The sequence below is a fragment of the Aspergillus wentii genome (genome assembly GCF_001890725.1).
Source record: "Aspergillus wentii DTO 134E9 unplaced genomic scaffold ASPWEscaffold_3, whole genome shotgun sequence".
In the NCBI taxonomy this organism is placed as follows: domain Eukaryota; kingdom Fungi; phylum Ascomycota; class Eurotiomycetes; order Eurotiales; family Aspergillaceae; genus Aspergillus; species Aspergillus wentii.
Genome location: NW_024467834.1, coordinates 1820439 through 1843226, shown reverse-complemented (window position 1 = coordinate 1843226; position 22788 = coordinate 1820439). Strand labels below are relative to the sequence as shown.

The following is a 22788-nucleotide window of genomic DNA, read 5'->3' as shown; positions in this document are numbered from 1 at the left end:
TTTCGACTTGGCCTTGTCGAGGTATTCGTTGCCGTATTTGCTTGCGGAGTCTTTGGCTTGGCCGGAAAGGGCGTCTTTGATTTTGTGTGCGATGCCTGACATGATTATTGTAGTTCAATTGAAAAGATAGAGTTAGGTAAAGTATGTTGCATGGTAGATTGAAGTGGCATTGGGATCAGACAGGTATATATAACCGCTTATCCGCTCCGTCTATCCATGACGCCACGATCCCTCTGGTCAACGAGTAATGACGTTCCATCCAGAATTGAATTTACATACCCCACAATCGATCGAGGGAGGCCAATGTTCATCGATCTGGTTTCGTGGTTGACTCCAGTGGCGAGATGTGGTCATTGCTCGTCATCACCAGCAAATAAGCAGCCACTAATGTCGCACGCAGACCTGATAATCTTGGGATGCTGAGATCATCGAGTGATTGCATTAATCAATGCATCATTTATGCTTGACTTCTGGGTTTATGTCTGCGATTGATGTTGTGCAATTATTTTATCTTGACTGGTTGGGCTGTTGGATATCGATGACATCACGACTTTTGCAGGGATGGGATTAAGTGAACAACAATTATTCTTGATTTATCTAATCTGATGCTAATTATTCTGTATAATCTGTGAGAGTAATAGCCACATCAATTCTCAATTTGAAATATCTAGCCATCGGATCATGGTGTTGGGTGACGCTATGGCGGCGTTATATATATCCAGCAGAAATGCTCTCTTAGCAGTGACCTGCCCACACAACAAAATCCATTCTATCCATTCTATGCATTTATTATGGCCAATACAGATGGTCTACTGCCGCTCAACAACCCATCTCAACAGACACCCTCCAGGATACAAAGTGCGCGCTTCACCATCTATCTCACAGTAGAAAGTGCACGATGTCCCCATATCACTTGACAGCTCCTCGACGCGGAGAGAATAATGTAAGTATCCGTTTAGCATTATCCGGCTGAGTATCCCAGTCAAACAAATGCATGAAGTACCCCGAGTTGATGATGTTGACCTTTTGGCTGAGAGCCTTGGTCTCGGTGGTGTCTTCTCTGTCATGGAATAGCTCAAAGCCCAGGTCGATGAATTCCCTGGTCGTGTCCAGTCAAAGAGGTGCTCTAGGGGTGCACCGTCGTATACCAATCGACGCATGTCTTGACCAAGGCCGCAGCCCAAGTCGAGAAAATGATGGCCTTCTTTGATCGTAAAAGGATTCCTCGTATGCCGGTGAACGAGCAAGGTCAAAACCGAGGAATCTGTACTATGGGAAGCACGGATATTTCAAGACTTTCCAGCCTTCTCTTGACTATAGAAACTGGCGCCAGTATTGGATATGGTGGGATCATAGACGACGGACAATGCGCTTGCAATGCTGCGAGTGCTTCTCCGGACTGATGTTGCCATATTCCCTCAGGAATATACCAGCCTCTCTATTGTATCCAGCGGTATATCATTCTGGTGGGCCATTTTGCTTGCAAAAGTTGAACAGCTGAAAGGTATCTTGCGAGTCTGGCTTCCTAGAAGCCTTGTTTGATGAAATTGCTATATCTAATCGAAGACGAACGAGGAAGAAAGGGTTATTCATATCATTTCGACGGACTTTTCGAGGAAATAGATTGAATGGCATCACGATGGGCCGCGGCGGATATGACAGATCGTATCCCTTTACTCATCGATACTTTCTGACAGATGCGAGGGCTGACCCGAGTATGCGGTACATCTCCGCATTTGGTCTTGCAAGCACTCCTTTTCTCGCTAGACAATACCAGTAAATTCTAACATAGGGCACCAGGCAATTCCGAAACCTTGCTAGAAATGGTTAAACTATATGTATCCAATAATAGAAACTCTGTCGTATTTTTTTTTATAGAAATACTATTGCTCTATTATAGGAACTGCCTTCATTCTGTGGAATTATCACACCCCGATCATTCATTTCATGGAACATTAGTGGAAAAGTTATCCTTATAGTATCTAACCAAAAACCGATAATTAGTCTACCATAGGAATGAAAATACAATATGATGCAACAGTTATAAAGTTATCTATACACGCCTGGTCATTTTTGAAACTGCCTGGGCCCCTATGATTACATTGTATCTCGACTTGCATTTTCCACATCATTTTAAATAGTCTTGCTCACTCTGCTCGCATTTACCCCAATCAAAGAGCTTCATCATTCATTTAAATGACAAGATACCACCATAAACTCCCTAAACGCGAAGGATATACATGCTAAATCCCACAGGCTTCTCAAGGGTGATGATACAATACCAATTTTAGTTCAATGCGCTGCATGTGTCATGGTAATTATCGAAACGGTGTACCTGTAGGATAATCCTAGCGTCTCGTTCAGCTTTATAAGAGCTGAGTACTTTGGCAGGGCAACTTAAGCTCGTCCCTGAACTGCTGTTGGTATGTGAAACAGCCGCATATCTTTCATCATTCGGAAGGAATTATCTAATTCTGAATAATACAGCGGCAGTTGCTGTCGTTGAGTTGCACACAAGGTTGATATGCATCTCTTCGTCTAAAAACATCTCGTACCGTGTAACTGAAAAGCTTCCATTATTCGTTGACGGTACAGCACCGCCTTACCTCTGCCCTTTGGGGTTGTACTGACTCCAACGTACTGTGAATCGGTTTACTGCATACTTGAGTATTGCTTCTTGTTGAGTATACTTTCCAACTGCACTGCCACTGGGCCTCGTATACTTTGCCTATTTAGGTATAGATCTCTGCCACGTCGCTGCTTATCTTCCAGATGTGCCCATACATTTCGTTCGCACAATTTTTGTACGCAGCAACTACCGACTTGATAAATAAATTCCATACACAGGACAATTCCATCATGAATTCCCGCCATAGTCAGCCATTTCAGTTCAAACTTGCGCTGGTCGGAGACGCAGGCGTAGGAAAGGTATCAACGATGCCCCATAAGATAGTTGCCAGCTAATAAGAATATCTTTAGACTGCATTCGTGAAGCGGAACTGCACTGGAGAATTCCAGGATGAGTATATACCAACAGATGAACATGATGTGACTTGGAAGCTGTCGTTTGGAACGGTGTGTATACTTTCTATGTATGTTATTCGTACTGATAGAGTAGAATCGTGGTGTTATTGATTTCGAGATATGGGATATTGCTGGCTCCCAGGGCTCTACACAGAGCTTAGAAGAGTATCTAACGAACATTGATGCTGCTATCATCATGGTTGATGCTTCTGATGAACGGACCTATGGGAATATCGAATACTGGCACAGTATGTACCCTCTCTAGAATGTACTCTGATCTAACATATTAGGCCAAATTGTATCTCTCAACGGTGATATACCAATTGTCATATGTGGCAATAAGGCAGACATCGAGATAGAAATCAAGATAAATATGCATGTCATCTCCAGGATGGACAGGCTTGAATACTGTGAAATATCTACCAAGACGCCTAGTGCCGACTTTGACGAGCCATTTTTATGGCTTTGCCGGGGACTTTTGAATGATCCATCATTGGTACGTGCTATTAAATTCTATCTGGTTGAGCTAATATGGAAATACAGTGCTGGCACACCAACTGTTGTACAGGTTATTCCGATCTCAACATTGACCCTGAAACACTGGCAGAGTATAGCAGAAAAATGGAACAGGCGGCGAGAGAACCGATTCCGGATGAGACAGATAGTGATTTGTGATGATAATTCGATAATGGAGAAGATTACTGTCGTAAGGAATAAATAGAATGGACTATGGTGAAGACTTCGCCTAGCCTCGTATGTCCTCTCAGCCACACTGCTCAGCCCCCTTGTATTCCCTGCTGCCCCGCCTTTCATTCGCGAAATCCCTATCTTCATTATTTTCACATCGACAAAATGGCTTCAAAACGGGAAGAATCCAGATGTACCTGCCAACCCTGTGTCGGAACCGAAGCATACATCTTCAGACTCCCTGAAGAAATCCTGGCATTCATCATCGAGCTCGCCGCTAGAGAGATCCCGGACAGACACAGGGAGAGAGATCGATACAGCTCTTTCTTTATAATCTCATTGACGGTGACATGTCATGCATTCAACCGCATTGCCGTTCCTCTGTTGTACCATACTATCAACATTCAAGTATCGTCTGCCTCAGGTGTAACAAAATGCCTCCACTCCACTCTTAAGCAGAAACAGACATTCGCCAGGTACTGTCAGGAGCTCACGATTCACGTTGGCGATGATGAAGATGATGAAAAGGAGTCTGTCATTACTTGTGATATCGTTGGATGGTCTTCTTGTGTGAAAACTTTGAAGATGAATACCTCGCCATTCCGGGGTACTAGACCGCAGCGATCGCGTTTCCTTCAAATAGCGAGTCGGTCTATGCGTGAGATTACCCAGTTGAAGATTCAAGCGGGAAAGGAAGACATTCAACCAAGGGAGATTATGGAATCCGTCGATATGCCATCACTCAGAGAGCTGAGTATAGACGGCCTGACTAGCGATGAAGACTTCGATGATATGGACTACAAGGTGGGCACTCAATTGAACACACTTCGAACAAAAGCTCACATCTCTAGCATGGAGCTGCTGCATTCACCAGCCTCACACTCAGCAACTATTCTATAACCAGCAGAGACCTGGAGCGATTAATCAAGTGGCCCAAAGCATTGCGTCATTTCCATATTGACGGCATCAGTTACTTTTACCAGAATCTGAAGCTCAGCAATTCCATCGTCTATTCCACGTTATTAAACCACAATGACACACTCAAAACAATTGACATCGGTAATGTATGCTACTCCGATGCCAGCCCCCTATTCCCCGCCTCGGATTTTCCCGAATTGGAAGCCTTGAGTCTATCCCGAAGTGCGATGGAAGATGACCTGAAATTCTCGCCCACCGTCGCTGACACATTACTCGCCCCAAAACTGAAGAGCTTCACTCTGGACTGCCGATGGACCGACGAGGAAGCAGAGTGTTCTCCGGACTTTGGCGCTGACGAGGAAAAGTGGCTGAGAGAGCTAATAAAGGAAGCCATTACGAGGAAGGCAGCACTCAAGAAAATCACAATTGAGTACACCTCATATTGGGGAGGAGGAAATGGAGTGGAGTATCCGTGGGACCGAGTAGATCGACTTCGGAATGAAATGAGGCCATTCGGGTTCGAGTTCGTGTGTGAGCAGCCTGATTGGGTTGAGCAGTTAAATACAACGAGCAATGGATCGACAGAGGATGTTGTGGATGTCGATTAAATTAAAGCTATAGATGACTGATATCAACCTGACCCTTTCGTCCCGTCCATTACTTTCTCCGGATAGTTCGTATTCTCCCACTTTTCCCAAATCTGGCAATCTCTTCGGAGAGAAGTCACATTCTCCCAAATGAGACAAAACACAATCAACGCCATCATGGTAGACATGGTCGTCGTGACCTCCTTCTCACCATCTGCCAGGGGAAGGCAGATAATCACGATTCCGACAATAGGACGCATTATGATACGAAAATGCTATTGTAATCAGTATGGAAATGTTATAGAGTTCAGAGATACATACCTTGTTCAGCATCAACGTCCCAGGTTCATCCTTATCGGCATACAGCAATCCAAATCCCCAGAGACAGAATAATCCAACCCCGATGCTCCCACAGAGCAACCACCGTTCAGACTCTCCGAATTGGTCCTCCTTTGCACTCAGCGCAGCTACGTGTCCGCCCGCAAGCAAAGATGCAATCAGCGGGAGATGAAGAGTTGCCCATGAGAATGCCGTCCAGATGGAATGGCGAAGAGGGTGTGTTCCATGTAACGATCCGTCGTTGTGCACGTATATCCAGTTAAGACAAAACGCAATAACCAGCGTCCATACGGCTCTAAGCAAGCCAGTGTTAAATCCAATTGCGGCCGGACTACCAACGATACTCCAGTAGAGGAACTCTCCAAGCGCAATGATATAGAAGGCAGCGAATCGGTCGATTTCATGCGCAATGTCCACGGCGGTTGTATACTTGGCCTTGAGCATCCGTTTCGCAATGGGTGAGTAGCAGAATACCCACACGCATTCCTCTAGCACGACAGCGACAGCTGCAACAGCAATCTTGTGTCGAAGGGAGATAGTATCCACATAGAGGGGAATGTAAATGAAGAGGCACGCTGTAGATAGAGCAACCCAAAGTCGCTGTTGCGGGCGATGATGATAACTACCAAACGAATAGTATAGCTGCGCGATATTGCAGCTCAGCCGAGCAACCATATACGCGCCGACGGTGGAACGCAGGGCCCCGATATCTTCATCGACAAGCGAGGCATTATTGCCATACACCATCAGCACGGCCATCACCCAGAGGATCAGAATGCGCTGGAGAAAGTCATCATTATAGAAGGAGTTCATGATTTCGCGCAAATCACTCCATACATGCCATGATGGGGCAAGAATAAGCTGTCCTCTGTCAGTAGGAATAAGTGAATGCGACCGGGAGAGATACAATATATTTCACTACTTTCACACCTGATATATCCTCGGCAAGAGTGTCGGCAAAGTTCGCAAGAATCGCGACATACAACAGATCGAGAAACAACTCAAAGCGGCCTGTTCATCAGCAAGCGCACTCACACGCGCATCAGGGGGTTTACCAGCTTGCCGCTCCTCCTCCGATCGCTTAACAAGCTTGCCATTTTCAAACCACTGCAGGGCGAGCGGTTGGCGGAAGAGAAACCGCGGATTGGGCTGGAGGTTGTGGGCTTCCATGCCGGCCGGCAAGATCGTGAGAGACGACAATGATGGCAGAATGATCGCGCAGAAATCAAAAAGGGATGAAGAGATTGCGAAAAGATCGAGAGACCCACGGTTCCTGAGACACAGCCAATGGGAGCATGTCGATCGAAGCTTATTTTATCTTATCGGGAATCAGAGTTTACCAGGATCTGTATTTGGCATTCTTGCATGCATAATCTAGACCAATTTATCCAGTACTCATCTACTCTGTCACGACATATTGAGCAATACTTTCCAACTTCTCACAGGTCTCAATCATTTCCCGCTGAGGATTCGCCTGCGCAATGACTCCCGCTCCAGCCTATACCCATCGCCGATTCTTATCCTGCAGTACAGTCTGCAAAACCACTGTAGCCTCAAAAGACCGTTTGCTGTCGATGAGAAGAGCAGCTCCGGAGTAAGGCTCTCGCGGTTGGCTCTCCAAACGTTGAATGCCCTCGAGGGCTGGTGCCCTGGGAATTCCTGACGCAGTGATAGATGGGAACAGGACGTCGAATGCATCCCAGAAATCCTTCTTCTCGTCTAGATATCCAGTTACTCTGGATCCAAGATGCTGCATACCTCCACGGGGCCGGACAGACATAAGATCTTCCATGACCACAGTTTCCTCGGGACAAGGACGGTTGAGCTCGCTGATAGCTTCCTTGATGGAGATGATATGCTCAACAATCTCTCTTGGGTCGTTGCGAACCTCTTCACGTAGCGTGGTCTTCTCTCCCTCTGCGATCTCAGCCAGCGCTCGAGACACTCGCTCGATGCACTCATCAGCAGTCTCATTGATGTCCATATTCTGGGGATTTGCTGCATCGTAGGTATCTCCATTCTTGATATGTCGCATACCTGCCTGACGGTTTCATCATCGTACCCAGTCACTATATGGATTGCGCTCCTACTGTATCAGGGAACACCCCATGAAGTCAGAGCAGTATGACAGTTGACCTTGGAATTTTGTCACCCATAGTATGACGTAGGCCGTAGAATCTGGATCTTTGATCTCGCCAACAACCTCCCATCGAGCGTCCAGCTTCATGGGTTCGATATTTCGGATGGTAAATTCCCGCATGAAGATCACTAGCCACATAATGTACACCTCGGACTGCTTGACTCGTTTGTTCAGCCACCAGCATCTGTCCAGGGTCAATATGACGTTGTCCATATTCGGATGTGGGCTAGTAATGTTCGCGAGAGAGACATGGCACCACTGCTCTATCACACGTCTCTTCTTCTGAGTGAGTATTTTCAATTATTACAACTTGTATGGGACTGATTATAGCCCAGAGCCAGGAGGCTATGTTCAATGGGAAGATGCAGACCTAGTAAATCAGGTTGTCACAAGAACGAAGGGAAAGACGTTCGAACAGATGGTAAACACCCTATTCCCCAAATGCGGCATCGACAATAGCTATTCCATCCATTCCATTATGATGGAAGGGTAATTCTAATTTAACCGAGCAGCTGGGTCGCGAGTATCCCAGCCAGCTCGACGAAGCCAAGTTCAACATCATCAACTCAGAATCGGGCGTGTTCAAGGGAAACCTGGCACACTTGTGCACAAACACGTACCTGTTGCCTCTCCAGGAGATTCTCGGGGGATTGAAAAGGACAAATCCACCTGCTTTGGCGCCGCCGATCAGTCGTCGGGAAGATGCTCTCAAGTGTTTTTTTGCAGAGGAAAGGAAGAGGATGGTATACAACTGGTCGCCTGTGATGGGGTTGGTGCAGAAACAGTAACCATATTGAAAGGCATGGTCCTATTTCATGACGTTGGACTCTCGGTTAATTCGGATTTTTCCTCAAATATTCTGGTAGAGTCATCGCATCTATTCATAGACTGTAGAAATAACTGCCACTATAGCCTCACCCCACCGGAGCAAATGCGGGGTTGCAGCATCATCCCACAGGAGAGCCAACGCTGCAGAAATGATCATCCAAGACATTTCACCCCTGAATCTCTCCACCGGAGAATCATCGGAAACACATAATAACCAGTTAGGTAACTCCGTATAGGTATGTTCATGCACACCACACCTCCAAAATGAAGCCCCTTGTGTTATCTCTCTTCTATACAATCGTCCACGCAGCGCTCGATGCCAGCAGTCTCACTAAAGCGCACTTTGGAAATGACTCTGCGTGGTATCTCAATCGCATTCCTATCTTCGAGTCCAGTTCAAAGGAAATAACCGACGTCTATTACTACCGATGGAGTCTGTTCCGAGCGCATCAGCGCGACCTGGGAGAAAACGGGTTCATCTCGACGGAATTCCTCAACGATGTGAGCTGGCAACTTGATCCATTCGGATTACTGATTGATGCCACCAACTTTCATCTCCGTGAAGGACGGTGGTGTCGTGATCGTCGGTTCAAAGAGGACTATGCCAATTTCATCTTTGGGCCAGATAACACGGCCACGCATCAGTTCTCGGAGAGTATGGCGGATGGCGTGTGGCAGGGCTATCTGGTTGATGGAGTGGCTGATGATGCTTCCGCACATCTGGATGCGATGCAGGATGTGTTTAAGGGATGGAATACCTCGCTGTCGTTTGGGGGATACGATACATCCAAGGGATTGTATTGGATTCAACCTGTGACGGACGCGACCGAGTATACGATTGCCAGCATCGATGCTTCGGGTGGCTCTGATGGCTTTGACGGAGGATATGCCTTCAGACCCAGTATTAACAGCTACCAGTACGCCAACGCGCTGGCCATCGCCAATCTTGCTTCGTTGAAGGGAGATGAGAGCCTCGCGGATAACTATCACAACCAAGCTGCTGCTATAAAAGATACAGTGCAGAGCTCGCTCTGGAATAGCACCTTTGAGCACTTCATCGATCGATACCATGTCGACAATGAGAATGTCAATTACTGGGACTTTATCCGGGGACGAGAGCTCGTTGGCTATGTCCCATGGACACACGATCTGCCAGACGATAATGCTACTTTTGCTCAGTCATGGAAGCATCTGTTAGATAGTGAGAAACTGGCTGGTGAGCATGGCATGCGGACCAACGAGCCCAGCTATGAATACTACATGCATCAATATCGCTACGAAGGAACACAGCCAGAATGCCAGTGGAATGGTCCTATCTGGCCATTCCAAACCACTCAGGTCCTCACTGGTCTTGCCAATCTGCTCGATCATTATCCCAATTCTGCTTCTGCTGGAATCGTCAGCAATGCCGATTACACCACCCTCCTCCAGCAGTATGCTCAGCTTCATTACAACCCCAAACGTGGTGGCGTCCTCGACATCGAAGAAGACTATTACCCCGACTCAGGCAGTCCCATCGTCGGCCTCGCTCGATCCCCTCACTACTTCCACTCTGGATACGTTGACCTCGTCCTCTCTGGCCTTGTAGGCATCCGACCTCGAGCAGACGATGTTCTGGACGTTAACCCCCTGGCTGACCCAAACACAATTTCCTACTTCCGCGCTGAAAACATCCTCTACCACGGCCACGACATCGCCGTGCAATGGGATGCAACTGGCAACCAATACAGCACGGCCGGCCTCACAGTCGAAGTAGACGGAAAGACCGTCGCAACAGCATCAGAACTGAAACGTCTAACTGTCAACATCACCCGACAAGCACCACCATCCATTGACCGGCCAACCGCCCTTTCCATCCAACTTCAGTCCGCCTCCGAATGGCCTCAAGGCAGTGTCTCCGTATCCGATGCAGATACCGAATCCGTCCACGCCGCCATCGACGGCCGTGTCTGGTTCTTCCCTGAAATCGCCAACGGCTGGGATACTCCCGCCGGCGATGGCAGTGAAATCTGGTACCAGGTTGATTTCGGGGCCGCAACCACAACTTCTTCTGCGGAGATTGCATTCTTCGCGAATAGCACCCTGGGATACGATGTTCCGGATTCGTATAGAGTCCAGGCAAACACGGGCTCGTGGGCGGATGTGTCGAATGGAAATTTCACCGATCCTGTGGCGAATGGAATTACCACTCCGTCTTGGGATACGACTACTTCGAACCAGATCCGATTGCTATTTACGCCAAAGGAGGGACAGAAGGTGAGATTGGTGGAGTTCAAGGTGTTTGAATAGGTGGATGTTTGATGATATTAGTATCTCCACTGTACATACCCAGCTATAACTAGTGGATATAATTTCTTTATCCTGTACTTTCTTCGGGTCTTACAATATAAACCAACTTTCTTCCTTTATCTTTGTTCAACTCGGAAACACCCTCCAAAACACCCTTCAGCCCCCCATTTCTAATATCAACCGGCATCAACCGCAATTGGCCTTGTTCCAACAGCCTTTCCATCCTCCGATAGAACGAGATCATAAACTTTCTATCTAGCTCAGAAGCCTCCCATGTTTGACCCATTAGATTAAACTCTTTCCCAAAGCAAGTGTAGACTAAATTGAACTTGTTGGTTATCTTCATTGATGCAGCGTGAGATGGGATGTTGTTGATCGGCATCAGCGAGGCGTGTATGCAGGGCTGGTTTTCTTGTGGACTGAAGCATTGATAGCAAAATGCGGCAGTAGAATCGTTGGCCACACAGTCGAGGATGAGTGATAGGCCATTTGGACGAACTAGCTTCTGGGTCATGGCGACGGCATCAGGATGAGTGTAGTCAACTATCTCATCCGGGTTCAACAATCGGATTCTGTCCATGCTGTGCTTGGAGCATGTTGTGATGACGCGATATCCAGATCTAAATACCATTAGCAAATGTTAATCATAATGGACTAGATTCACGTACAGTTTTGCCAGCTGTACTGCAATATAGCCCGTTGCCGTTCCTCCCCCATAGATCAGTACGGTCTCGTCTTTTCTCGCAGCATCAATGTGTGGTAGTTGCAATTTCAATGATTGATACAATCCCTGTGCAGCAGTACTAACGCCCATCCCCAGAGTCGATGCTTCACTCAGGTCTAAATGATCCGGTACTCGAATGACCATCTCAGCATCAACCGTGATATATTCCCGAAACGCCCCGATCGTATAATCTGGGCCATAGCCTAAATTCATCAGTATTAGTAGTGCTACACACTCTGCTGGAGGCACTTACACCCATGAACAAGCCCCGCAACACGATCCCCGATACTCCAATCCGTACATTCAGGTCCGACTGCATCCACGATACCCGAGAAATCAAATCCCATCCCTGAGCCTGGTTTTGCAAAGCTGTGCAGTGCCATTGAATCGGAGGGATTGAGAGATACGGCGTGTATTCGGATTAGAAGCTGCTTGGTATTTGGGGTTGGAATGGGGAGGTCATGGTGTATTTCAGCTTTTCCGGGCTCTGTGATCAGAATAACAGATTGGACTGATCGCTGTGACATTGTCATAGTTTAATTTGATGGTTTTATTGGGATAGTTGACTGAGTTGGTTTTTGTTGTCAGTTTCTCATTGTAATAAGTGTGGTGTCAAAGACGCGCATATATATATCGGCGAAAGACACATGATTGCAACATCATAAATTGCGATCGACTCATAAATTAGGCTATTCTAGAGAAAATAGCATTTTACTAATTAACACACTTTAGTATACCTAGTGCCAACTCTCATAATATCTTTGTGCAGTTACATTGCCTCCCCGAGCGATAGGCTATTGCGCGATAGGCTTTCCGGGAATCATCTCCCGCCTGGAATTCGGTGACAAGACTCCCAACCTGCGCAACGATTCCAGAGGCCTCCAGGCCCTTCGTTTCGTCAGGAACCTCTCCCATATAAAATAAGTAATTCCCGAAGAATAATCAAGTGTTCGCATTTTTCGTCGAACGGAATACATCAAGAAGGCCTTCAACATATATATCCAGGCAAGCCATAAAATTGCAACCTCGCAAATTCTGTTGAACGCATAAGTTAGGCTATTCTAGAGAATAGCATCTTAACTGATTAACAAACTTCCGATCTATTAAGTGCCAACCCTAATACTACATTTATGCAGTTACATCGCCGCCGCGAGCGATAGGCTATTGGATAGGCTATCCAGAATCATCTCGGAAGAGCCAATGACGCAATGCCAACACACTCAGCATGATGTATCATTTTGAGTCTTAACATAGCCTATGTTCATTACCTGAAGTGAAATATAAATATCGTTTTATTTCTACAGAAACAACATCAACAACAAGCGATCTGCCAACACCGTCACCATGGAAGAACCAACCTACAACCCTAGGTAGATACATCACCATCTCCCCACCAAGACTACAAAACTAACAACCAAGCCGCCCGATGCCCTCCATTCAAATTGCATACTCATACAAACTCTCCAACGTCCCCGGAAAGAGCATCATCGGTCTCCGCGTCGACTTCCCTCCCAACGGTTCAACTCCTCCCCACCGACACGGTGGCGCCGCTGTCTCTGCGTACGTCATCAGCGGCACACTTTTGAACAAGATGAACAATGACCCGATGAAAGTGATTCCTGCAGGTGGAACGTGGTATGAGGCGCCTGGGTGCCATCATCGCATTAGTGATAATGCGAGTGAGACGGAGCCGGCGGTGTTGCTTGCGTCGATGGTTTTGGATACGGAGGCTTATGAGCGGGATGGGATGGATGCGCTGTTTCAGGTGGATGAGGAGTATAGGAAGTGATTGTTGATATTGTCATTGCAAATATGTTACGTTATTTGTAGTGTTGGAATGCCACCAATGGTTGTATCGAATAGAGTACAAAAGTCAAAGTTGTCTGGGAATGGCTCCAACAGAGGAAATTCGATAGATTGCTGTTGAATGTCCAATGATTCAGCCGCTGTATTCTACGTTATAGACAGTATCTCCCTTGCGATGATGCCGATTTCCCGATATGTTCGTTTTCCCAACAGCCAGTATTCGCTGAGGACCTTTAACGTGCCCATAGTTAACCGGATTTTCTCGCGGGCGATGCGTAGTTTTTCCCCATGATAGACAAAACGGCAAGCAGCTAAATGCGCGATGGTAGCATTGGCAATCATGCATATGATAAATGGGGAGTGGGTGGTGATATTGGTAGGCAGTGTCAATAGTTGGTCAAGATGGTCAATCGCCCATAAGCATTTCACCGTGTGCAGCTGGCATTCGGATGTGCTGGAACTGCGCAGATTGTCCGATGGAGCGAGAGGGGCGCATCTTGATACTGATTCAATCGGGCTGTATGATAGATTTGATAGAGGTCTGTGTATTTCAATGATGTATCTGGATATGTTAGGATGATTTCTGGTTGAGATGAAAGACTCACGTATGCATGATAAACTGCGCTTTGAACATGACTTCATCTAGGGAGCCATCTGGCCGGATCAAAGATCTTTTAGACGAAGGGAGAAGAGAATGCCATGCTGCCATGCTGGTGTCAGACTTTGCACACATGGAATTGTAGATCTGTATATTAGAAGAACTAGACGACAGAGCCATATCAATGCCCCTGGTCAGCCCGATGAGCTCTGCATAAGAGGAGAATTCCATTTCATCCGCCATGAACTCCCGGTTGTCATACTGTTGCAGAGTTCTGGATACAGGAATATCCTATAACAATGTTAGAAAGACATATTTCCCTCAGGGTGATACATACCCCAGATTCATACTCCTGCTCCTCACAAGGAAGATCAAGTCACTTCAGTCCGACTCGTGCGAAACGGGAATGTGTGAGTACTCCCAGCAATATGCGCGTCAGTAATATAGATCAACCACCATGTTCTCCGCCAGCTCTGATCGAGAACGGGATCATTCTGTCCGTATTCAACGGCAAACTCCTTTTCTGTTCATTCCTAGCTCTGTTGCCATTTGGATTGTTTCATCCAATAGTACCGTACCACGGTCGGTATCGTTACACCAATATATGGCAATCGCGTAGAGAAGCACGGCTTGTACATCGAATCCAGTAATGGGACAGTTTCTCATTTGAATGTCGATTAATGCTCTTTGGACTTTGTCTTCATATTGCCCTTCGGGTATTGATGATGCGAAAATAGAGCCAATATACTGCATCACCAGCAGGAGCGGCTGTATAGCATCCTCCATTTGCCGCAACTTCAAGAACTGACATGGAAGAACACACGGATGGGCCGCATGGAAGAAGACATAATAAAGTGCCAGAAGCTGATCAGCATTCTCGCTCTGTCCGCTGATATCACTACTCCTAGAAGTCACCGAACGTGATGGGGCCTCAACACGGCTCTCTGTCGACTCATTTCCCACCGTAAGCGTTGGTGTAGACTGCGGCGCACTCTTGTTCCCCCGCCGCCGGGAATGCGGATAGACGCACTGCTTTCTGTCAGCGGTGCAGGGGGAACAGGCGGGTTTGCGTGCATCGCAGCGTAAATGCTTGTATCGACATGGCTGACAGGCGAGAGATGTGCGAATGCCTGATTTCTTCTGATGATTGGATAGATCGTTTGGCATTATGAGGATGGCATTCTCGATGATTTTCGGTGATGGGAGTGAAAAAGCGATGGAATTAACTCATGAGTAGATGAGAAGCGATAAGTTAAGTTTTATCGTCTGTCCATTCAGGGTCTACTACTCCGTAGAGGGATGGTTTTTTTATCTGCATATTTTTCGTCTTTATCTGAAGAATAAATATGTGGATACTCATTCGATCGAATTTCTTGGATATTAGTGCTGTCAACTCCTAAAATCATCACTACAACTATATGTGGGAGAGAACAGGCCATTGCAGTCTATAGCAAGGAATCAACAAGAGTGATCATGCGATAAGTTAACATCTTTCGATGATAAAAATAAACATAGCCAAATGCCTAGACAAAGTCTCCAGATTCAATGTTCTGTGGGTCAAGGGGGCTGATTATCTAACTGAAACCGTGACACCAATATCAGATATAATCACCATCTGTTAGATCTGAAAGGTTAAATGAACAAGAAGTTCCAACTCGCGGTCTAAGTAAGGATATATTCTCGGCCATTCTGGGTGCGTTGCGTCGCCGACCTCGTGCGATGACGGTGGTGAGCCCGGCCATATCAAGTGGAAGTTCACTGCCTCTGTCTACTGCTCTGGTACCAATGTTGAAAATACCCGGTGGAAGGCTACCGACAACACATGCGGAGAAATATACTGCTCGTGAGGGTAGAGTTGGTGACCAGTTCTGATGGATTCTGCCGAATTATCAGGGGAATGAGATAGGATTAACACGAAACTGGACGACATATGGACTGCGGGGAAAGTGATGTATCTATAAAGATTGGGCTTTCTTTTGTTTCTGGTTGTCTTCTGCTATGGGGAGTTCCTCATACCACTTCATGATTATGACAATGCCAACGCGAGCTTTGAAGCATAGAGATAAAAATTTGTACTTACTGCATTCACATTATTACAGCGATGATAGTACTTGTAGAACTTCGATCCACAGACACATATGGCAGCATTCACTGTATTATCAAATAGTTATATATCCTAAGCTACGAACAGAGCAGCTCGGGCGGGTCGTAAGACGTGAAATATAAAGTAGACGTTGTAATAAACATGGTCAGTGATGCTACCATGATGCCATTCTAACAGCATCCCCGCAACCACCTTCACCACCTTCCTTCAATATACTTCATCATATCCATAGGGAGCTCGACATGTCTGAATCAGACAAGGTACGTTCATTTTAATACCAGAATCCATCCCGGCTAAGAATAAAAGCTTGCGGCCAGAAAAGAACGGGCAAAAATCCCGATAATGGTCCGCAAAATGCTTGCCGGACCACCGAAAGAGAACATGATCGGGCCTGCTGAAGGCGAATCTGCCCCTGAATACTTCTTCTTCTATGACGCCCTGATGGATCCATCGACACTTGCCAGAGTCATCCAACGTCCTGGTCAGCCAAACATCCGTCGGGCCCGGGTACAGGGATGGACCTGCAAACTCTGGAATGGCTATCCCGCATTGATCGAAGGAAATATTCCCAACCCGAATATTGTTTATGGAGTGGCATATGAGGTTCAGACTGAGAGAGAACGAGATTTGTTGGTGCAGTTTGAAACAGAGGCGTACAAGTTGCAGCCTGCTGGTATATGGTTTGAGGATGATAATACACTTACGATAGGATGGATGTTTCTGTGTAATAGAGAGGAGGAGGGTTTGCAGGATGGTACTTTTGATTTACAGGCATGGTTAACAAGACAGAATTCTTAGTGGTGTGCTGCTATGGGTAAATAGTGTGTGCTAGTTAATGCAGGGATGCCTGCTGCATGCGCGAATCGGGGAATTTGGAATGTAGGTGTCTTCCGTGTGGAATTAAAGTTGAGTTTCCAACGATACACTTTCATGTCAATAGTAACTGTCGACCTTATATTGCTTGGTTTCCAGCTCAAAGTTTCATATATTGCCCTGTCTGTTCTCATTGCTAAAGCGCATGTTTACTGGTACATGTAGATAAAAGTCAATGCTCCATATAAAGTATCCATCCAACCCAAGTAGATATACGCAGTGAGGATGCATTGTGATAGGGCTATGCAATCTAGGCCCACTCAGACTCACACTAAGAATTTACCAAATCTGGCTAGGCCATTTTTCTGGCCATGCCTTTTGGTCTGGGTATGTGTGGGATTGTGCTAGTATTCAAATACTACTGCTAATCCGGTTTCTCATTGGACACAAGCAATTGTACAATGAATGCCCTAAATCCCTCATCTCGTATTCCATTATTCAACACTAGGTAGTGTACCGCAAATTGGAATGTGGCCTGGGATTTTCAGCTCTATTAGCTTGGCGTCACACATTTGCCCTTTGCAGCCTAGTTTGGACCCTCGTTGTCTTCTACAATTCGTCCATCTGTCCACGATTTTGAGATGTGCTCGTCTTGGCTGGCTGTGAGCGGTTAGCTTTGTTTATCATTATGGATAGTATAAAGGCTCTGTCCTCCGTTAGAAATCCACTTCAATTTTCATCTCCATAATCCAATACTTTGCACACAATGAAGTTGTCTTCCTCCATTCTCCTCCTCGGGGCTGTCGCCCAACAGGGATATGCCCACTTCCTTGTACGTCCATCTCTCTGCATACACCATCCCAACTAACACCCACAGGAAAAGCAATACCCCGAACGATGTGACCCGGATCCCTGCGCGGGCATCACATTCCAGAACAAGACCTACGTCTGCGGTGATCCCCGTCTAGGCCCCGTCAACCTGCCCAAGAACTTCCCCCTCTCAACCGAGCTCCAGACATACTCCCGTTTCGGCGATCTCTGCCCCTACGAGTTCCTCGAGAAATGGGCTACCGACATCGGTCCAAACGGAACATACATCTACCCCCCCTCCAACGGGTTCCTTCTCGACACCGACCAAGCACCCGTGCTGGGTAACATCTCCCTGAAGGTCGGACAGAAAGTCGACCGGTTCGGGTCCGAGTTTGGCACGTTTCTGGCGGTGTTGGGGGCGCCGTATATCGAGCGTGCCTTGCCGCCTAGTAACCTCGACACCTATGACGGCGCGTACCCGTTCAACTACTATGTGTATGAAGTGACGAAGCCGTTTGTCGTCAGTGGAGGACCGATTGCGGGGTGGTTTGAGCAGCCTGGCTTGGGGACGCAGTTTGCTGCTTTCAGCCCTGTCAAGGATCTAATTAGTGGTGGGTATTTGAGGAGACTTGGTCGGAGCGAGTATGATCAGAAGGAGGAGTATTCTGCGTCGTACTTGCCTGCACCTAGCAGTGCACCTAGCAGTGTACCTAGCAGTGCTTAGGCTTGATGAAATTCTGAATAGCTTACTGTAATGTCTAATAAATGCCAGCATATTTGGACTGTTCTGTATAAACTCCACACCTCAGCCGCATGACTGGTGGGTATAGCCGAGCCACAGCCAATGAGGGCAGATATACCCTTGGCCGTCTTTTCTCTGTAAACAGCAAGGATTGGCATATTCAAAGTCAATGTCATGGAATGCCTCATTGAGTAGATGAACAGCTGTGCGGCTGAAGAGCTGTCAAAAATCCAATAAACACAGTAAACCACCGATATCAAACTACACAACGCATCTTTTTTGATCCCCCAAATTAAATAGCTTAAAACGCCGATATTAGATAGTTACTACAATTCTCTCTTTCGCCCATACAGAATTGCCTATATCGATTCAGGACGGGCCTGTATCAGCCAATAACATCATTTAAATACCATGTATTGCATGAAATAATGGGTCAGGTATCATGTGACTAGATTTGCAAGGTAAATTTTCAATACATACAACTGATAATAGGCAACTCACCAATATAAGCAAGTACATTGCCTGGACGGAACCGTTGCTTATATCGGTGGTTTACTGTACTGGCAACACACACGAGCTGGATGCCTAGTTTCGCTGTCAATAACATGCATGCGAAACAATTAGCAGTCATTCTCGGCGCCACTGCAGGCCAGGGCCGCTCTGTTGTTGATACCCTTCTCCGCAATGATCTCTACGGCGTCCGCGCAGTCACACGCAACTGCAACTCCAACGAGGCGCAAAACCTCAAATCACAAGGCGTGGAGGTTGTCGAAGCAGATCTCGACGATCTTTCGAGTCTATCCGCTGCCTTTGACAATGCACATGTGATTTTCGCCGTAACACGAATGGTAAATGGTGATATGGCCGGCGAAACACGACACGGCCAAAACATCGCCACTGTCGCGGCGACCATCCCCACCCTACAGCACTTTATCTGGTCGACTCTTCCATCTGCTCTATCCAAGGGATTCTCAGTCCCGCATCAAGACGCCAAGGCAGAAGTAGACGAATACATCCTCTCCTCACTGCCGGAGTTAGCGGACAAGACCACCTTTTCTGGGGAGGCATGTACGCAGAAAATATCCAGTATCCCAGCTTCGTGCCGAATCGGGTGAAATCCGCTGGAAAACATGTCTGGATTCAGCCGGTCGGACCGAAGACGATCTTGCCTCTTGTTGGCGGTCATCGAGTGAATGTCGGGCTGATTGTAGAGAGGATCCTAGCGAGTCCGAGTCAATGTCTTCCACGGCGATACGTGCGTGGAGTAACTGACTGGATTGAGAATGGGGAGTTTTTCGGTCTGTGGATGGAGGCTACTGGGAGCAGGACAGGGCAGGATATTGATGCTGTATATATCCCGACCGAGATAGATGCGGTTGAGCAGCTGTGGCCGGGGATGGGCGGGGAATTGGGAGTCATGTTGAAGTTTCTGGAAAGGTCTGGTCGAGCAGCATGGGATAAAGAGGCGATAGAGGTTTTGACCATTGAGGACTTGGGTTTGGAGGTGGGTTGTAATGGATTGGTGAGTACTCGACAGTATATCGAGGCGGCTGTCGGCTGTATATAATGGATCAAAACGATGTAGACTCCATACTACATTCTAATTGATCAGCGCAGACTAGCGTAGATAGCAGTGGAACTTGCCGATCCTTGCGATTACACACAGTCGGCTTTCTGACATACCCCGCACCAATTCACTGCATCTGCTTGATTTATACTACACAATGCCTGCAGACATCCTCGCTATAGGCTCCTGCGTCTTGGACATTAGCTGCATACACATTCCAGATGATGAGTTGAAGCCCGCCCAAGGGTCCTCCAACCCAGCAACAATCACACAATGCGTGGGCGGCGTCGCGTATAACATGGCACTGGCAGCCCGTCGCGCTGGCGCATCCGTCACTCTATCAACAGTCATAGTGGACGACCATAACGGCAGTTTTATTTTGAAAGATCTAAAAGAAGAAGGCCTGTCGACTGAAGGTGTGCTTAAGCTTGATGCCACAGACGGAAACACAGGAACGTATATTGGGAACTACGACGTAGAGAAGAACCTCATCTTTGGCATGGCAGATGTGTCCATCATGCAGCATCATGCGCTGCATTATAGGCGCCATTGGGAGGCGTTGATGGAGAGTACCGCGCCAAAGTGGGTTTTGTTGGATTTGTACTATCCGGCTATAGTGACTGCGATAATCATTGACTGTGCTCGACATGTTAATGCAAAGGTGCTGATTGAGCCGGTCTCGGTTCCGCTGGCGAAGCAGTTCATGAAACCATTTCCTGGCTTGATCACCCTGGAATCAACATATCCACAACATAACATCGACTTGATCACGCCTAATCAGGTTGAATTGGAAGGGTTATACAATGCCGCTGAAGAAAATGGCCTCTTCAAACCAACAGAATACAAAGTCATGCTCGATACCTTGAAGCAGTCGGTTTCGCATAACCTTATATACTCTCGTCTCCCACGCGCCATTCAACAGTCTATCGCACTCCTGCAGTATCTACCAACGATCTTGACTACGCTCGATAAGAATGGCTGCTTACTGGCGACGATTGTGCGGAATGGTACATCACCTGCTGCTGTTTCTTTACACCATTTCTATCCACGTACTGTTGTCGGCGAAGAAGACGTGGTCAGCGTCAACGGAGCTGGGGATACGTTCAACGGTGCTCTGATTGCGAAACTCGTCCGAAGTCAGAGTCATGGTGGAATTGATGAGGATTCAATCCAGTTTGCCCAGGATGCTGCTGCTCTCACTGTCCAGAGTACAGATACTGTCAGCCCGGACATAAGGATGTTGAATTACCATTAGCTTTTAATATACAAATCACATAATCAATGTGGGAGACAGTCGAATCAACTCTTCTGTCCATCTTCCTTTGCCCTGTTGGGACCATATAGCAGGTAGTGAATCAACCGCCATACAGATATTCCGGAACCTTGTCTTGTCAAACACCATCTGCATTCTGTCGGTGAAGAAGCGTCGATGCTCGGGGTCAGTGCTATCCGCTGCTGCGATAAAACATACCCATACCAAAGCATGCGAGCCAGGTGCATCAGGGTCTATCTGGCTGATAAGCTGTTTCAGACTTTCGAGCAGCTCCCATTGGTCTTGATTGCTTGTTGCTCGACCAAGGTAGATCTGAGATGCTTTCATGAATGCAAGTCGTGATAAATGCAGAACGTGGAGGTGTTCTGAGTCTGGTGGGAGATCGTAAACCATCCAGTCGAGATACCGTTCGATAGGGAGTCCAAGAGCGTGGATGCCATGTGTTTCGCCTAGAAGTGGCTGACCCAGAAATTGGAACCTTCCATAAGTACTTCATATCCGCTAGAGGATAGGATAACATACATATGAGTTTGCTGCATGAGAAACGCATTTGCAGGGCTCTGCTGCAGCTGCCCGATATTCTGCGCCAAACACATCAGGATATGTAGTAAATGACTATATTCGGAACTGCCTGTGATGGTTTCCCCAACGAGTAGGACAATCAACGTAGCCCATGTCGACAAGTTGAATACGCGATCGGGCGATGCTTGTAGGGAATCCTGTCGAAGGCGCGATATAATAACAGCGCGATCTGCGTCTGCAGCGGATTGGAGATGGGGTTGTTTTCCGGCGAGATGCTGGGCAGCGACGGTGTTGATGGCGCGCTGGAGGACTTCATCTTGACAGGCCATGGGGAGGAGGACGTCGCGATAGCCATTGGAGATGTTGTCCAGGATGACCATGACGGGGGCGACTTCTAATGCGACTACACAATTAGCGGTGATATAGAGAAGAGGGCGAAGACTTACAGTGCGAAAAGAACATGCGAGTCTGCGGATTCAATTGAGGAATCCACGGCGCAATCGACATGTTCTCTTCATGAACACGAGGCACGACTTCAACATCACCATCTTGCCCTCCATCAATCTGCTTATCCTTATTCCGATTCTTATTCCTTATCGTCTTCGGCCTCTCATCCCTCCACCGAATCCTCGCCGGCACAACCCTCTCCTGCGCCTGAAACGCTACCTCCTCCGCCCCATCCGCAACAGGAATCGAACATCCCTTCAACTTCCCCCGTCTCGCGACTCCCTCTGTAAACCGAAACCGCCCGGGGCCGGAACACTCGATGCCCTTTTTCTGGCACTTTTTGCACGTCGGTTCGCCGAAGTCGCAGATTATGCGGCGTTTGGAACACTGGAAGCAGCCTGGGGAATTAGCTGGTGGGTTTACATTTGATAGGAGAGGGGTACCTCTGTTCTTGCTGCCTGGGGCAGTCATCTGCTGGATTGGTTACATATGAGGTTGAGATGGATTGTTGAGGTGAAGCTATTTTATCGATTGTGGTGGATGGGATATGCGGGGTCGGGGGAATGTTGG

General features: G+C 47.3%; 13 protein-coding genes across 13 annotated transcripts; 8 read left to right on the top strand and 5 right to left on the bottom strand.

The window, feature by feature from the left end:
- The first annotated feature begins 2812 nt into the window (after positions 1-2812).
- Positions 2813-3770, top strand: ASPWEDRAFT_181921 (uncharacterized protein). The gene is made up of 5 exons (XM_040831890.1): positions 2813-2928; positions 2980-3075; positions 3119-3272; positions 3315-3520; positions 3568-3770. The coding sequence occupies exons 1-5, from the start codon at positions 2860-2862 to the stop codon at positions 3697-3699; spliced, it is 657 nt and encodes a 218-aa protein (XP_040690662.1). The 5' UTR covers positions 2813-2859; the 3' UTR covers positions 3700-3770.
- Positions 3771-3876: 106 nt separating this feature from the next.
- Positions 3877-5283, top strand: ASPWEDRAFT_181920 (uncharacterized protein; the record flags this gene model as incomplete). The annotated part of the gene is made up of 2 exons (XM_040831889.1): positions 3877-4515; positions 4563-5283. The coding sequence occupies 2 exons, from the start codon at positions 3877-3879 to the stop codon at positions 5235-5237; spliced, it is 1314 nt and encodes a 437-aa protein (XP_040690661.1). The 3' UTR covers positions 5238-5283.
- ASPWEDRAFT_67296 (uncharacterized protein) lies at positions 5261-6742 on the bottom strand (the record flags this gene model as incomplete). The annotated part of the gene is made up of 4 exons (XM_040838903.1): positions 6611-6742; positions 6463-6566; positions 5538-6416; positions 5261-5491 (listed from the first exon to the last, which is right to left on the bottom strand). Exons 1-4 carry the CDS (start codon positions 6723-6725, stop codon positions 5261-5263), a joined length of 1329 nt encoding a protein of 442 aa, XP_040690660.1. The 5' UTR covers positions 6726-6742.
- Positions 6743-6897: 155 nt separating this feature from the next.
- On the bottom strand, positions 6898-7363 carry ASPWEDRAFT_38631 (putative salicylate synthetase). The gene has a single exon (XM_040834921.1). The coding sequence runs from the start codon at positions 7345-7347 to the stop codon at positions 7054-7056; it is 294 nt and encodes a 97-aa protein (XP_040690659.1). The 5' UTR covers positions 7348-7363; the 3' UTR covers positions 6898-7053.
- A 417-nt stretch (positions 7364-7780) lies between these two features.
- On the top strand, positions 7781-10916 carry ASPWEDRAFT_67294 (uncharacterized protein; the record flags this gene model as incomplete). The annotated part of the gene is made up of 6 exons (XM_040838902.1): positions 7781-7801; positions 7870-7981; positions 8031-8116; positions 8208-8438; positions 8583-8745; positions 8834-10916. The coding sequence occupies 6 exons, from the start codon at positions 7781-7783 to the stop codon at positions 10810-10812; spliced, it is 2592 nt and encodes an 863-aa protein (XP_040690658.1). The 3' UTR covers positions 10813-10916.
- ASPWEDRAFT_50348 (zinc-binding alcohol dehydrogenase family protein) lies at positions 10880-12069 on the bottom strand (the record flags this gene model as incomplete). Its single annotated transcript, XM_040837422.1, has 3 exons — positions 10880-11432; positions 11481-11739; positions 11790-12069. The coding sequence occupies 3 exons, from the start codon at positions 12067-12069 to the stop codon at positions 10880-10882; spliced, it is 1092 nt and encodes a 363-aa protein (XP_040690657.1).
- Positions 12070-12755: 686 nt separating this feature from the next.
- Positions 12756-13537, top strand: ASPWEDRAFT_38630 (cupin domain-containing protein). The gene is made up of 2 exons (XM_040834920.1): positions 12756-12906; positions 12956-13537. The coding sequence occupies exons 1-2, from the start codon at positions 12881-12883 to the stop codon at positions 13323-13325; spliced, it is 396 nt and encodes a 131-aa protein (XP_040690656.1). The 5' UTR covers positions 12756-12880; the 3' UTR covers positions 13326-13537.
- On the bottom strand, positions 13401-15146 carry ASPWEDRAFT_738100 (putative C6 transcription factor). The gene is made up of 3 exons (XM_040839382.1): positions 14514-15146; positions 13948-14231; positions 13401-13859 (listed from the first exon to the last, which is right to left on the bottom strand). The coding sequence occupies exons 1-3, from the start codon at positions 15105-15107 to the stop codon at positions 13490-13492; spliced, it is 1248 nt and encodes a 415-aa protein (XP_040690655.1). The 5' UTR covers positions 15108-15146; the 3' UTR covers positions 13401-13489.
- A 982-nt stretch (positions 15147-16128) lies between these two features.
- Positions 16129-16880, top strand: ASPWEDRAFT_67292 (gamma-glutamylcyclotransferase family protein; the record flags this gene model as incomplete). The annotated part of the gene is made up of 3 exons (XM_040838901.1): positions 16129-16304; positions 16351-16798; positions 16867-16880. The coding sequence occupies exons 1-3, from the start codon at positions 16287-16289 to the stop codon at positions 16878-16880; spliced, it is 480 nt and encodes a 159-aa protein (XP_040690654.1). The 5' UTR covers positions 16129-16286.
- A 733-nt stretch (positions 16881-17613) lies between these two features.
- Positions 17614-18674, top strand: ASPWEDRAFT_131073 (TNT domain-containing protein). The gene is made up of 2 exons (XM_040829272.1): positions 17614-17689; positions 17735-18674. Exons 1-2 carry the CDS (start codon positions 17624-17626, stop codon positions 18389-18391), a joined length of 723 nt encoding a protein of 240 aa, XP_040690653.1. The 5' UTR covers positions 17614-17623; the 3' UTR covers positions 18392-18674.
- A 340-nt stretch (positions 18675-19014) lies between these two features.
- ASPWEDRAFT_170475 (uncharacterized protein) lies at positions 19015-20036 on the top strand (the record flags this gene model as incomplete). The annotated part of the gene is made up of 3 exons (XM_040830629.1): positions 19015-19442; positions 19505-19931; positions 20022-20036. The coding sequence occupies 3 exons, from the start codon at positions 19015-19017 to the stop codon at positions 20034-20036; spliced, it is 870 nt and encodes a 289-aa protein (XP_040690652.1).
- A 97-nt stretch (positions 20037-20133) lies between these two features.
- Positions 20134-21231, top strand: ASPWEDRAFT_170474 (uncharacterized protein; the record flags this gene model as incomplete). Its single annotated transcript, XM_040830628.1, has 1 exon — positions 20134-21231. The coding sequence occupies one exon, from the start codon at positions 20134-20136 to the stop codon at positions 21229-21231; it is 1098 nt and encodes a 365-aa protein (XP_040690651.1).
- ASPWEDRAFT_38627 (Zn(II)2Cys6 transcription factor) lies at positions 20836-22720 on the bottom strand. Its single transcript, XM_040834919.1, has 4 exons — positions 22662-22720; positions 22218-22616; positions 21772-22174; positions 20836-21727 (listed from the first exon to the last, which is right to left on the bottom strand). The coding sequence occupies exons 1-4, from the start codon at positions 22687-22689 to the stop codon at positions 21247-21249; spliced, it is 1311 nt and encodes a 436-aa protein (XP_040690650.1). The 5' UTR covers positions 22690-22720; the 3' UTR covers positions 20836-21246.
- Between the last annotated feature and the right edge of the window lie 68 nt (positions 22721-22788).